Source organism: Doryrhamphus excisus, linkage group LG18 (assembly GCF_037039965.1).
Source record: "Doryrhamphus excisus strain RoL-2023G ecotype Guam linkage group LG18, RoL_Dexc_Guam_v1.1, whole genome shotgun sequence".
In the NCBI taxonomy this organism is placed as follows: domain Eukaryota; kingdom Metazoa; phylum Chordata; class Actinopteri; order Syngnathiformes; family Syngnathidae; genus Doryrhamphus; species Doryrhamphus excisus.
The window spans coordinates 17319636-17330000 of NC_136374.1; the positions used below are offsets into that span (position 1 = coordinate 17319636).

At 39.4% G+C, this 10365-nt stretch overlaps 1 protein-coding gene across 4 annotated transcripts in view; it reads right to left on the minus strand.

Annotated features, from left to right (window-relative positions):
- The window catches only part of LOC131105911 (calmodulin-binding transcription activator 1-like), a 67241-nt gene that overhangs the window by 23778 nt on the left and 33098 nt on the right, over window positions 1-10365 (minus strand). For 3 of the 4 annotated variants that reach the window (XM_058054411.2, XM_058054413.2, XM_058054410.2), the window contains exons 4-6: window positions 9019-9086; window positions 3506-3641; window positions 768-839 (exon numbers count right to left, since the gene is read on the minus strand). In XM_058054411.2, the coding sequence (XP_057910394.2) occupies window positions 768-839; window positions 3506-3641; window positions 9019-9086 (276 nt within the window). The remainder of the gene's footprint in view (window positions 1-767; window positions 840-3505; window positions 3642-9018; window positions 9087-10365) is intronic. The other variant, XM_078798767.1, reaches the window with a different exon arrangement.

The window sequence follows — 10365 nt, forward strand, 5'->3', positions numbered from 1 at the left end:
CTTGTAAAATTCATGTGACAAATTATGCAAGACGTATCGGCAAAGAATGCATAAATATGTATGAATTTCCATATTTTAAATGAACATTCAATATTGAATGTTTAAGATTCAACATATACGTCGGAAAATGATGCGGTTCTTGCACAACCAATCACTGAAGAGACATATGAGTGTGTGTGTGTTCCACCTAAAATCTATATATGTGTCGCTCCAGGGTGTTTTTTCTTCAAGAGGAACACATGGAGAGCATCGCCTTCAGTCCTTCATGATGATCACAATAGGTAGTCTGAGTGAAGATGACTTGGCCAACTTCTGGCTAAGAAAAGTTTTCCCAAGTCAGCGAGGAACGTTCCCATAATACCAAATATATTTTGCGAGTGGGACGATAAAGTCAGCCACGCCGTCCAGTTTTATTATTACCCGACTTTGTGCTAGTACTTTTTAGTATAGGCTGCCTCATTAATTTTTGAAGAGGAGGATGTTTATCAATGCTTTATGTTGGAGGTTAGTGTGCTGTTTTGGAAATGTAATGGACAATTTAAGAGATTAAACACGCGGCGCGTAAAATGAACAATAGACGACACGGTTTCTGCTAGCTTTTGGCGTAGGATGGTGAATCTTCACATAACCGGGTGAAGGAATCTTTGCCAGCGACGGCAAATAAGCAGCCGTCACCGCAATACAGAACATATATATACGGCGTATACTTCATCCTCTGTTGGTGTGTGCCAAACGGCAAGGCAGGGACTGGGGGGTGGGTATCTTACCTGCAGCAGCCAATAGCATCTACGGTGGAAGGTGGGGATGATGGAGGAGTGGACGTAGCAGCCATACAGACACTAGAGAGAGGAGAGGAAATTTCAGGGGGAAACAAGAAAAAAGAAAATGGAGGGAGCGGGACACAAAGGGGGGAGGGTGGGGGGGGGGGGCGAGGACAGCAAAGGAGAGAACAGCAAAGGAGAACTCAGGTTACAGGCACTTAGGTCGTATCATTGTATTTTTGAAAAGGTCTTTCATCAGATGTTGTTGACTATTAAAAATATCCATATTTGGCAGCGGGGTATTAATAACGTATGGCAGGAGGATCCATTTTTTTGATGCCTGTGGGATTTCCCTCCACGTGGAGGGGGGATATAATGGTCTAAATAATTGGATATTTTTTGTAGATTAAAAAAATACATTATAGATTTTTTTTTACAAAATAAATCTCTGACAAATTTCATATAATAGGGCACCCTTAAATAATTTTATTTTATATTTTTTATAAATAAATAAATAAATGTTTATAATATTTTTTTATAAATTTCATATAATATGGAACCCCTAAAATGTTTTTAATGTTTTTTTATAGATTAAAAAACAAATCTCTGACAAATTTCATATAATAGGGCCCCATTAAATTGTTCTTAAGCCCCCCCTAGAAATTTTTATTTTATATTTTTTATAAATAAATTTTTACAAATATATTTTTATAAATTTCATATAATATGGACCCCCTAAAATCTTCTTAAGGCCCCCGAAATAATTTGATATTTTTTATAGATTAAAAAAAAATCTCCAACAAATTTCATATAATAGGGCCCCCCAAAATGTTCTTAAGCCCCTCTAAATAATTTTATTTTATATTTTTTATTGACATTTTTTTTACAAAAAAAATCTCTGACAAATTTCATATATTAGGGACCCCCTAAAATGTTCTTAAGCCCCATTAAATAATTTTATTGATTTTATAGATTTTTTTTACAAAAAAATCTCTGACAAATTTCATACAATGGAGCCCCCTAAAATGTTCTTAAGTCCCCCTAAATAATTTTATTTCATATTTTTATTGATTTTTTTAAACAAAAAAATCTCTGACAAATTTCATGTTATAGGGCCCCCTCAATAATTTGAAATTTTTTATAGATTTTTTTTTACAATAAAAATCTCTGACAAATTTAATATAATACGGCCCCCTAAAATGTTTTTAAGGCCCCCTAAATAATTGGATTTTTTTTTTTACCAAAAAAAACTCTGCCAAATTTAATATAATAGGGCCCCCTTAAAATGTTCTGAAGTTATTATAGACGATGAAATGACTTGGAAGTCCCACATTAAATATATAGCAACAAAAATATGAAGAAGTATTTCAATAACGGCAAAAGCAAAGTATATTCTAAACCGCAACATTCTATATTGTTCTTTTTTCGGTGCCTGTGGGATTTCCCTCCACATGGGGGTGGGGGGGGGGTATATAATGGTCTTCTATCAAGGTCATCAGACCACAGAAACACAATGGTACATCCAGTGCCGGACACATAATTAAGATATGCCTTAAGATATGCCTTTATTCGTCCCTCAGTGGGGAAATTTGTAATAGCGACATCAAAAGTCTCTTCTGTTTGCTGTCTGGTACACATTTCCCATTTTGCCATTTCTCCTCTTGTGAGAAGAAGCCCCCCCCAGCCATCTAAAGTGTGTTTGGCCAAAGGCAGAGTGCATTTCCATATATTTCCATCTGATATGAGGAGGCTCTCCATCCAGCCTGGTGGTTTTTTCCTGCCTCTTGCTATCCTCCTGCTCTTTGCCATTCCTGCCCCCCCCCCCCCCCCCCCCCCATGCGACACAATGCATTCTTGCTTGAGGGGTCCCGGGAAGAGGTGACACAAACAATTACTGAGCAACTACCAGGGAGAGAAACACTTGCCTTTGGATGTGTGTGTGTGTGTGTGTGTGTTTGTGTGTGTGTGTTTATGCACGGCTGCAGAAAAATGCATGTCAGATGATTGTCAGTGCGAGTGTGGGCTTGTAAATAATGGAGGTGCAGATGGGAATACTTGATCTCAATTATTCCCTTTGCCTATGTCTGCTGTTCATCTGTGAGCGAGCCTCCAGTACGCGTCCGTGTGCTAGCTCGCTACCTCGCTACCTCGCTACCTCGCTACCTCGCTACCTCGCTACCTCGTCTCTGTCTCTCCTTGCTTTTCCAATCTCCCTCCGTCTTTCTCCTTCTGACACATGCATGCTCGCTCCTCTCACCTCTCCGTATATTCCTGCTGAATAATCCATTTTTCAGCTGGCTGATGTGACTCAAACACACACACACACACACACACACACACGAACAGACGCTGCCTTGAGACTGGATCGATACCGCTCTCCGTTCTGCTGAAGAAGGCATTGACATCATTCCTGGCTGCAGGCCAAACACACTCTTATCCTTCGGAAAAGAGGGAGAGAGAGGGAAGGGAGACAGGGGCAAAAGGAGGAGCAGGGAGGGGGGGGGTGCAAAGGTTGGAGGGCAGCACAAACACACACAAACACACACACACAAACACACAAGTGTGCACGTGTATATGTAGCTCTCAGCCCGGTAGTGCCAGCGTGTGTTGTTGTGTGCACGCTTGAACCACGCGTGTGCGTCTACACGGAGTGAAGGAGTGACTAACAGGATGGATTGGAATCGGCAGCCAAGCCAAACTCAGCAAAAAAAAAAAAAAAAATCCCAGACTTGATTCTTTCTCACCTCGACACCCTGGACTTTGAGTTTCATGTGATCCTCTCGGGTGGTCTTCCCGTCTTTCCTTTTCTTCCAGCAGTATCCATCTTTCCTGTACTTCACCTTCTTGCGGTTGTAGAGGATCATGGAGCCATTTTGAGGCCTGTTTGGGAAAAAGGAACAAAGCGTTCCACGGAAGGACAGAAGCACAGTGAGGATTAGTTTAGAGGACGGAAGAGAAGGAACGTGGTGACGTCTTTGTTGCTGTCAGCATTCCAATACACGGAATACCCTGCTGCCAAATCCTAGCTAGCTGCCACACTAAAACATACAACACATTGGACACACCCGTACGTGGGAATATTTCAGTAGGTCCGGCCATCCGCGCTACATAAACATCACTACCAGTACCAGTTATAAACACACACTGTTATGAACAATATTATTATCTTAATCTATTAAAAATGACCAAAGCGTACGGCTTCAGTCTCTTTAGGGCTCAATACCAGCTCACCTCTGCGTTGTTTGGGACGATGGGTTTTCCATTACAAAGCAGTAACACGAGGAACGGTGAAAAGCACACCGCATTGAACACATCGCTTGGAACAAGACAGGCTAAAGGTAGAAACAAAACAAACCCATAACAATAATGGAGGAGACCATGGTCTTCTTAGTTCTTTACTACTCAACATATTACCATTGGTCATGTTTAAAGGAGCTGCAGCAAAGTGGAGACTAAGGAGTATAATACCGTGGATCGTCACATTCTTTTAGGAGGACTTCAGTCCCCCTAAAATGTTCTTAAGCCCCCCTATAATTTGATATTTTTTATTGATTTTTTTTTACAAAAAAATCTCTGACAAATTTCATATAATAGGGGCCCCCTAAAATGTTCTTAAGCCCCCATAAATAATTTTATTTTATATTGTTTATAGATTTTTTTTACAAAAAAAATCTCTGACAAATTTCATATAATAGGGCCCCCTTAAATTGTTCTTAAACCCCCTAAATAATTTTATTTTATATTTCTTATAAATAAATTTTTATAAATATATTTTTATAAATTTTATATAATATGGACCCCCCTAAAATGTCCCCCTAAAATGTTCTTAAGACCCCCTAAATAATTTTATTTTATATTTTTTATAGATTTTTTTTTACAAATTTCATATAATATGGACCCCCCTAAAATGTTCTTAAGCCCCCCCTAAATAATTTTATTTTATATTTTTTATAGATTTTTTTTTTACAAAAAAAATCTCTGACAAATTTCATATAATATGGACGCCCCTAAAATGTTCTTAAGCTCCCCCTAAATAATTTGAGATTTTTTAATTCATTTTTTTTACAAAGAAAATCTCTGACAAATTTCATATAATAGGGCACCCACCTAAAATGTTCTTAAGCCCCCCTAAATAATTTTATTTTATATTTTTTATAGATTTTTTTTTACAAAAAAAATGCTAAAATGCTCTTAAGGCCCCCTAAATAATTTGATATTTTTTATAGATTTAAAAAAAATGTTAATAGATTTTATTTTACAAAAAAATCCCTAACAAATTTCATATAATAAGACCCCCTTAAATTGTTCTTAAGCCCGCCTAAATAATTTGATTAAAAAAAAATTTTTTTTTACAGATTTTTTTCCTTTTTTTTTTAACCAAAAAATATCTGACAAATTTCATATCATAGGACAGAAGCAGACTAATAAGCAAGCCAATAAGCAGGCTAATACTAGCCTACTACTACTAGTAGTAGTAGTAGTAGTAGTAGTAGTAATAATCAGAAGAAGAATAATGATGATAGTAATAATAATAGGCTAATGAATAATATAATAATGATTATTATATCATTGATCGCTGTCCACTGGACAGGATGGTTTTGTAGTGTAGATTGTGTGTACTTGTGTACATTTAATGGTGGCCTAAAACTATTGAGTATCTCTACTAAATCTGTCCAAAAGATTCTTGTTCCTTATTTATTTTTTGTATATTTTTGCATCTCCTGGGGGGTAAGCCCCCCCCCTGTCCTCAGGCTTAAAACATATAAAGACGGTCACACGTGAAGGAGAACATATGCATGGAGAGACGGTGATGCTACAGCCATAGCAATGTCACAGATGGCAGGACCTACCACCACGTGTTCCCTGGGCTCAATGTCAAACCTGCTGCTCAGCAATCAATCATTCTTCTTCTAGAACATTAAGGAGGAGTGTGTGTGTGTGTGTGTGTGTGTGTGTGTGCAGAATTCATCTTTGCCTTATCTCATGACAACAGAAACAATCAATAAACTAACAGATACTCACAAGTGTACACACACACACACACACACTCACACACACACACACACAGTCTTTATCCCACTTATCAGACCATCTCTTCATTTTGTCTTTACTGTGTCTGAGTCCCCCATTCTGGTCTCCTTTCTCTCTCTCATGTTGTGGTCTCATCCATTCCCTTCCCTCCAGTCCCGCGGCCCCCAGTTTGACGCGGGGGGGGAGGGGGGGGGCACATATGGACCGGAGTGATTGCAATTTAAGCAGCGCACACTGTGTAGTAAAATTGAATTTGCTTTGAACTGATTTTCTTTGACACCGCAAATCTGTTCTGTTTTGGGGGGTGAGCCCGCCAGCTTCTCACCCGAGCGGAGACCCCCCCACCCTGCAATCAAAGATGAGTTTAGTCTCTGTCTCCAGCCGTGTGAGTCATCTCAGGGCTGCTGATTCTAATTATGTTATGGAGACCGTGGATGAGATCACGTGTGTGTGTGTGTGTGTGTGTGTGTGGGAGGGAAGTACACATCTATGTACGTGTGTGCGTACGTGCGTGCGTGATCACGGTGCCCGATTCAAGCAGACATAAATGCTATTGATTGTAACTGGTCTGTGATGTGTGGGATATAAAAAGCTTTTCCAGCGTTCCACAGTGTAGCAGAGCGAAAACAGAGAAGGCAAGGGGAGGAGAGTGGGAAAAAAAAACAAAAAAGACGACAAGCTAAAGAGACAGAGTGGGCTATTGAGTGTGTCCGGTAAAAGGAGAAGAAGAGAAGTGTGAGACAAGCAAAATAGGAGGCAAGCGTCATTATTTTCAACTGATGAGGTATTTCAGTGGGAGGAGAAATGAAGGTCGTTGATTGTCGTCTTAATATTATGCCTCCAATTCCACACACACACACACACACACACACACACAAATGTCACTGACTGCCTTAGTGGAGCTCCTTTCCATCTGATGGGATTACGTGTAATCTGTTCTAATCACGCCTCATGTCATGTATAAATGGGATTATATCTAACTGCTGCTCAATAATACCAATATGACTTCTGCTGCTGCTGCACGAACGCCGAGGCGATACGGCAGCACAACCAATCAATGAGAAATCCATCCACAACATAAACTGTGCTGCTGGCCTCAGGCTGCTCCTGAGAAGAGTCCTTCAGCTGGCACAATGGGAGCGCAGAGGTAGCACCCCGGGGGGCTCTACGCGCCATCGGTAATCACAAACGGGGGCCACGAGGTGACCACCGCACGCGCTTCACTTTTTCTTTTCTTCTCACTCATCCTTACCCCTTTTAATTATATTAAACACACGATAAACGTAAGAGGTCGGCAAAGTTTGGCCAATCATGATTATGTATGGATGTGGAATCAAACTATGGAATGGATTGAGTAAGGTTGAAAAAATTAAATTAAATTAAATTAAATTAAATTAAATTAAATTAAATTAAATTAAATTAAATTAAATTAAATTAAATTAAATTAAATTAAATTAAATTAAATTAAATTAAATTAAATTAAATTAAATTAAATTAAATTAAATTAAATATTTAAAAAATACCTAAATCATATTAAGAAAGCAGGAAGTGAACAAATGTTAACAGTTAGTGATTGTAAAAGTCCCAGATGGAGGGGTAGGATTTAATAAGCTTTGCTTCTTCCTACTCCTTTTGGACATGTGGAACTGGGAACTGATTATGGGATGCACTCAATTGGAATCTGATGCATGTTCAAATGAAATTAAACCATTACCATTACCATTACCATTACCATTACCATTACCATTACCATGTACAGTCGTCCCAGTTAGGCATCGTCACTCTATTGCCGTTTTTCAAACATGAACTACTTTACCTTATTAAGTTATTAATCAAAGCACAGGACGGAGGTTATGGTTATCTCTTTGTGTTCAAAATACTTAAAAAGTACTGAATAGATTTGGATGACATTTTCAGGAATTGTTGGAAATAGGATATGGAAGACCCGGATCACTCAGGATGGAGGACATTTTGCGAGAGAGGACCATTTTCACCATTTGTGAATAAAATATGTCATATTTTCTGGACTATAAGTCGCCCTGAAGTATAAGTCGCAAAATAAACAAAATAAGAGTAATGCAAAATATTTTTCGGTGGGAATTGCATTGGTGACTACATCTTCCTTACTCACGAGCACGTTTTGTAGCAAGTTTGTTGATGATTTTGTAGCAATGTGTCCAGAAGCTGACATCTCATTAGGAAAGTTCGCCAGTTTGTTGCCAATAAATTCACGTACTTTCCAATTTGAGACGGGCGTAAAGTTTCTAGCTTTGTATACTTTGTACACGGGGCCTCGTTTTTTGGTGGTCATAAAATCTCTTGAAGACGCAAGAGGCTTTCGTTTCAACATGCACCATTTTATAGTACTCATAGTACTCATAGTACTCATAGTACTCATAGTATGCTCGCCATTTTGTTGCATTTTCCTGGTTTCAGTTTCAAGGTCAGTCTGTACAGTACACATAAATGAATGGATGTCAGTATTTCAAATCGGGGGGGTGCATGAAAAGAATTCCTGTCCCTTGGGGGGTGGGGGGGATGATAGAAAATAATTGAACACATTATTATAACGACAATTAAAAAGTACCTTTTGCATGATAGGGCAGCTTTAAATCATTTATAATAATAATAATTTGGAGATGTAATATGCGTCCTGTGATTGATTGACTGGCGACCGGTCCAAGGTGCACTGTGCCCTCTGCCCAAAGTCAGCTGGGGTAGGTTCCAGCTCTTATATTATATCTGTAATGTAAATTTAGTGAATTCTTAACTATTTGGATTGTCTTTTCTTTGCTTTTTTCTTCCTCGGTTGAACGTCTCCATGCTCTAGGAAAACCAGGGGGGGGGGTTCATTGGGACTCATGAATATTCAGTTCTAGCATGTGAATCAATGTTCTCACACACACACACACACACACACACCTCCCTTGAACCCCTCACCCCCTCACGTCTGAATTATACATTACTTATCCTAATACATTTACATGAATTAATACTCCATTTCCAGCTGACGAGGTACTTTGCAGTCCGGCCGTGTTCTAGAGCGTTCCGTACATGTAGAGCAGCCCATCAGGAGGAGGCTTCGGAGACACACCCCTCCGGTGTTTTTTTTAATCAAACATCGGGATTAAAACAACACCAATCACCTGCTGACAAAGTCATGCTTTGTGTGTTTTGTGTGTGTGTTTTGTGTGTGTTTTGTGTGTGTGTAGTGTTTTCCCCTCACCTGGTTTTTGGCGATGTCGTCAGCCACTCATCATGTTTCTCAAAAGTGATGAGATACGCAGCAATCTCCTGGTGAGACAAAGGCAAGACAGAGAGGTTATATGAGTGTGTGTGTGTGTGTGTGTGTGTGTGACGGGGAGAACACAAGGTTATATTTGTGTGTGTGTGTGTGTGTGTGTCGCAGGCAGATAAAACATAACAGGTATTTCCAGATGACCCGCTGATGCCCACAGAGAGTGTACGTCGCAATATCTGATCGCCACGGTGAAGTCCGAGCACTCGATTGGCCACAGAGAAGCCAGTCAGGAGACGGATATGGAGCACAGACCCTCAGGGCTGGCAACCAATCACAGCGGCCGACTCACTGATGCCTGCCTCCGCTGGTGAGGAAAGGCCAGCAACGCACAAACACACACAAGCCAAAACACACACCACATAAACACACACACACACACACACCAGCCACCAGAGTGAGTGCCTTAATGGGAAAAGTTTTCCTGTCTTTTGCAGTTTCACAGCTTCCCATCAGATAAAGTGCGCTCATAACCGGATTCTTAATTCCTCTGGCTCCGCTTTCATCTCCTCAGCCGTCCTATTCACACTATTTCTTTTTCCACAGTAAAGCCCAGGAAGGAAAAATAAAGAAGAGGTACAGGTGAGCATTTTAGCTATAGTCGGGAATAACAGGCCTCACGCACTTCCCAATTTTCCTTTGAAGGGTAAACTCCCGCATCTCCTCCTTTAGACGCACTTGTCTGTTTCCCTATCTCCCCCCCCCCCAACCCCCCCCTCGCCCACTTGTTGTGGGGGCCTGGTGAAATGTAAATTGTCCTCTTAAGGCAGGGGTCTCAAACTCAATTTACCTGGGGGCCACTGGAGCTAGGGTCTGGGTGAGACCGGGCCGCATCAGGTTTTCAAATTTTTTTTTATTATTATTATTAATTGTTATTATTATTATTTACATTTATTAAAAACAGAAAAATATAAAAAATTATATATAAAAAAACTTTTTCAGTGGTTTGGTTCCGATTTTCTACAAGAAAAGCTCCAATAAAACATTCTACTGTTCTCAAATATCTTCATTTTTATTTTTCTGCACAAAATAAGATGAAAAATAAATAAACAAATAAAAAATAAATCAGTAATAAATAAATATAATAATAAAACGACAAATAATAAATGTCTTGAGACACATGCTAACTCGCAAACTAGAGAGCTAGCGACCTAAACGGTAGCCTTCAAGTTATTTCCTTTAAACTTAAATAGCCAAAAACTTACCACTTCCACACGGATAGGGAGGATAACTATTAACAGTTATTTAACCTTTAACATGAACATTAATCAAACG